General features: G+C 34.8%; 1 protein-coding gene across 1 annotated transcript; it reads right to left on the reverse strand.

Moving 5' to 3' along the window:
- Window positions 1-2,281: 2,281 nt before the first annotated feature.
- On the reverse strand, window positions 2,282-3,233 carry LOC119371550 (putative serine/threonine-protein kinase PBL21). Its single transcript, XM_089726428.1, has 4 exons — window positions 3,118-3,233; window positions 2,685-2,786; window positions 2,517-2,546; window positions 2,282-2,424 (listed from the first exon to the last, which is right to left on the reverse strand). The coding sequence occupies exons 2-4, from the start codon at window positions 2,782-2,784 to the stop codon at window positions 2,282-2,284; spliced, it is 273 nt and encodes a 90-aa protein (XP_089582554.1). The 5' UTR covers window positions 2,785-2,786; window positions 3,118-3,233.
- Between the last annotated feature and the right edge of the window lie 1,746 nt (window positions 3,234-4,979).

Here is a 4,979-nt window from a genome sequence, read left to right on the forward strand (position 1 = left end):
TTGTGAAACGCAAAACACAAGGAAGAAAGGGTATAGTTGCTTTAAAAATTGATATGAACAAAACCTATGATCGAGTTGAATGGTTTTTCTTGAAAAGATTAATGCTTAAATTAGGCTTTTCAAATGTTTGGGTGAATAAGATCATGCGTTTGGTGACAACTATTAAATACCCCATTTTACATGATGGGAGCAAGTATGATCTTATTATCCTATGAAGGGGGCTACAATAAGGTGATCTAATTTCTCAATATTTATTTATTATTTGTGTTGAAGCTTTATCTACTTTATTGGAAAATTTTCAGATAGCAAGACAGTTACATGGTTATAAAGTGTTGACATCTACTCCTGTGATTTCCCACTTGTTCTTTGTTGATGATATATTTTATTTCTTCAAGGCGATTCTTCCAGAAGATATTTGATCAAACAATGGCTCTCCTCATATCAACAGGCACTGGGGCATAAATTTTAATAAATCAGAGATTTATTTTAGTGCTAATACTAATGTTAATGTGTAGGAAAATATTTATGTCCTATTGGGAATGAATCAAGTTATTCGAACTTCAAATTATTTGGGGCTTCCTTCCATCGTTGGGACATGTAAAAAGGAGATTTTCTCTTTTGTAGTTGATAAAATGGTGAAGAAGGTAGTTGGATGGAAGAGGAAGTAGCTTTCTAAATCTAGAAAAGAAATCTTATTTAAAGTCAGTAGCGCAGGCGATACCAAATTGTCTAATGAATGAATTCTTATTGCATCTTGACACTATAGACTCAATCGAGAAAGTTATGAAACTGCTTCCGGTGGAGGACCGGAGGTTGGGAGGGCACAAAAATTCACTGGTTCTTTTGGGCTAAGCTATGTTGAACGAAGAAGAAGGTGGTCTTAATTTTAAAGCATTTCGAGAGTTTAATATTTCTCTCCTTGCAAAGCAAGCATGGCAACTCTTAACTCAACCAAATGCTCTAGTTGCTAGACTCTGTTGTGCTAGAAACTATTAGATGTCTCATTACTGGAGACTACAATAGGCTCAAACCCAAGCTTCATTGGCGTAGTATTCACGAAAATATCAAACTGTTGCGCAAAGATTGTATTCATTGCATTGACAATGGGTGCTCAACTCTAGTTTTCGGCTTCCCATTGCTACCTAATATAACCTCTCCTTTTGTGACGCCTGTTAATAATTCAGGCATAGATGAACTATTTGTTTCGGACTTGATGATCATTAGTAGATGAGCTTGTGATGATAAAGTCTTATCTATGTCACTACAAAAAAAACGGCATTTTGCGACCGATTGGTCGGTCGCAAAATGCCAAAAAATCGGTCGCTAAATTCAATTAGCGACGGATTTGCGACCAATATTTGTCGGTCGCAAAAATTCTCGTCGCAAAATATTTTGCGACCGATTTTTTTCGTCAGTCGCAAATTAGCGACCGATAAATCGGTTACAAATTGGTCACAAAAAATTCTGTCGCAAATCGGTCGCAAATTGTAAATTTAAAATTTTTATTTTTGGTCGCTAATCGGTCGCAAATCGGTCGCAAAATTAAAAAAATAAAAAAAATAAATATTATTATAAAACCATAATTTTTTCCCACCTGTGAAAATTGAATTTGTTCCAAAATAAAGAATTATTCTAGGCATTATGATGTTCGGATCAAAAGTGAGGTACAATATTCTTATCATACGTCCTAGAGGAGTGCTTATAAGTTAAATTCATTTATACACAGGCAAAAGCAATAACAAAATTGAAGAGAAACTACCTCATCTGCTAAATAACAAAATCGTAACAGAGCAACTAGTTCTGACTGATTATATTTGAAAACAAGCCAAACAAATCAAAGCATTTAAGAGTAAAATTAGTCATACCTGTACAATGCATAATAATTGTTGAGACAACAACAAACCAAGAAAATAGTTTACCAAGAAATTAAATACTATATATCAGCATCGATTGCTTTGTTCAAAAAATTTACCAAAAAGATGATCTTCCAAACTACCCATTAATTGGCATGTACTCATAAACCAATAGTCTTTGATCACCAGCAGTGCAATAGCCAATCAAGGTGACAAGATTGGGATGATGTAACAGGCTCAACATCAGAACCTCAACAATAAATTCCTGAAACCCTTGAACACCATCATGATTAAGTTGTTTCACTGCAACAATCTGATCATCAAAGAAAAAGAAGCAATTATTAGAACTGTGAAACAAACTAAACCATACATATCTTTTTCCTAACATAAGAAGGCCAAATTGTATAATTCGATTCACTTGCCTCCCCTCATTCTAGACGGCCTTTATAGACCCTCTCAAAACCTCCTTCTCCGACCAAATTTATCTCTCTAAAATTGCTGGTGGCCGATGCAAGCTCTCGAAAAGTGAAACTGCGAGCTCCACTGGTGTCCGCAGCCTTATTGCCATTATCTGCACCAAAGTATATGATATTTCTTTATTATTTTTAAACTAAAAAAAATACTGACCTGGAACTGGAATTATATTCAAAAATGTCGAATTACCAATAGAGTAAGGCTTTCTCTTCCCGCTACCTACAATTCCACATGTTGTTTAACAAAACATCAACAAGCATTCACCAAAATAAACTAAATAAACTAAAAGAAAAAGAAATTCAACAGTATAAAATCTACTGTGATAAGAACAAACCAGATTGAGAAACAGAGACAAACCAGAAGAATCAGAAGAATGGCGTGAGGTAGATCGAAGGCCATTTTCAACGTCGATCTTAGTATCTTTACGGGATGAACTAATGCAAAAAAAGCACCTCATTTCTGCAAAAAAATAATTTTTTCCAAGAAATTTGAATTTGTTCTTCACTTATGTTTCTGCAACTACAGTTTCAAGCATGGCTACTACTGAAATGGAGATTTCTCCAATTCTTTTTATAATAATAATAATAATAATAATAATAATAATAATAATAATAATAACAGTAACAATATTATATTTTAATAATAATAATAACAATAATAATTAATAATTAATAATAATAATAACAGTACCTAATTCGTAATCGCAACACAAAACTAACCAAAAATTATTATAATAAAAACACATAAAATTGCAAAAAAAAAATTCGAAAAAAAAAATCGCAAAACTTACCTCAACTTAATTGTGTCCAAACAGCAATGGAGTGACCGGAGTTACAACGAAGCGGAGCTAGCGGCGTCAGGCAAGCTAGAGCAGCGTCAGGAAGGGTTGGAGCGGCGCTGCGAATGGAGGAGAGGAGAGGAGGAGGAGAAGAAAGAAAGAAGAAAAAAGAAGAAGGAGGGCGTCTGGCGTTTAAAGCCCTAATATTTGCGACCGACAGGTCGGTCACAACTTTCATTAATATCGGTCGCAAATTTTAACTCTGCGACGTCGTTTTACTTCGCAATAAAATTGCGACCGATTTGCGACTCAAACTTTCGGTTGCAAATAATCGGTCGCAAATCGGTCGCAGAAATTATTTCTAATTTTGAAGCGCGCAATGTTGCGACTGAATAACACGTAGTAACACATCGGTCGCAAAATCGGTCGCAAATCCGTCGCAAACTGAAAAAGAAACTCGTGGGGATTTTTAGCGCTACAATTACCGACTATTTGTCCATAAGTCGCAAATCGGTCGTAAAATTGCGACCGATTTGAGTCGGTCGCAAAAATGGTCGCAATTTGGAGATTTTTTTGTAGTGTGTTATTCACATAAGCTGAAGCTGGTTTAGTAAAGCAAATCCAATTGGGTTCGGTAGAAAGGGATAATACTTGGTTTTGGTTGTGGGATCCAAAGGTTAATTATACAGTTAGCAGTAGCTACCAAGTTTTCTATAAGGAAAAAGAATTCTAGAGATTACTCGACGGTACAATTTGGAAAGCTATTTAGCATAGTGATATACTAGGAAAAATCAAAATTTTATATGGAGAACTGTCTCGGGTTGCCTCCTTGTGCTAACATCTTTCAAGGCTAGGCACGTTGATGTTGATATTATGTGCCCAACATGTGATAGCGAAGAAGAAACAATTTTACATGTGTTATGCTTTGCCCCGTTGCCCAGCAAACATGGATATAATCTCCTATAGGATGGTGGAGTGATGTCAATGATGTAGACTGTTTTGGTTTTGTCTAATGTTCCAAAGGACAAGATTGATATTTCTTTTACTATTATGTGAGAATTATGGTGGAGTCAAAACCAGTTAATTTGGCATAATAAACGAATCCTAATTGGGATTATGTTGCAACATGCTATCAGTTGTTTAAAGGAAAGATAGTTCGCGTGCCTACTACTATAACTTGGGAAGTATATTTAGGAGTCTATGTTCAGTTAAGTGGATTGCTCCTGTTGTGGGTATTGTCAAATTAAACTTTGATGCGACATAGAATGGAAGGAACAAATGTGCAGACCTAGAGTGATTATTATAGGACAAGCAAGGAAGATAGTTAAGAGGTGGCTATTATGTTATAGAGGATGTGGCATTTATAGCAATGGCAGAATTGATGGGAATACGGGAAGCTCTCAATTGGGTTAAGGATTGTGGGAGAATGTCCAACGAGAGGTGGAGGGAGACTGGTCGATGGTTTTACATGCTCTTAAGCATTCCTAATCCAATATTTTGTATTTTGATGCTTTAATTTATGATGTTAGAACTCTTCGAAATTAGTTCAGTTCTTTAGCTATGCTTTTTGCTAAGAAATCAGCGAATCGGTATATCCACGTGATAGTAAGTGCTGCTAGTTCTATCTCTGATTTATTGGAGTGGGGTCATGTCCCTCCAACTTTGATTCATGATGTCCTATGTTTTTTATGCTATGAATATATATACAATATCTTTATTCAAAAAAAATTAAAATATATGAAAGTATTCATTTAAAACTTATAAAAAAAAAATGATTACATGTTACTTGGTTTTTTTTACCGAACTTGTTTACAAACTTGAAGAAAAAGTAAAAAAAAAAAAAAAAATTATCATCGGAATGAATTTTCTATAAT

Source organism: Jatropha curcas, chromosome 9, assembly GCF_041381405.1.
Source record: "Jatropha curcas cultivar XTBG-Jc1 chromosome 9, XTBG_Jcur_1.0, whole genome shotgun sequence".
Lineage (NCBI taxonomy): Eukaryota > Viridiplantae > Streptophyta > Magnoliopsida > Malpighiales > Euphorbiaceae > Jatropha > Jatropha curcas.

Bases quoted from the DNA above. Each gene is read 5' to 3' on its own strand.
- LOC119371550 (XM_089726428.1), bottom strand. From the start codon at position 2,784: ATGAGGTGCTTTTTTTGCATTAGTTCATCCCGTAAAGATACTAAGATC. The intron at 2,547-2,684 runs GTTTGTCTCTGT...GTGGAATTGTAG, and splicing joins CCATTCTTCTGATTCTTCTG to GTAGCGGGAAGAGAAAGCCT. The intron at 2,425-2,516 runs GTAATTCGACAT...ACTTTGGTGCAG, and splicing joins GAGAAAGCCTTACTCTATTG to ATAATGGCAATAAGGCTGCG.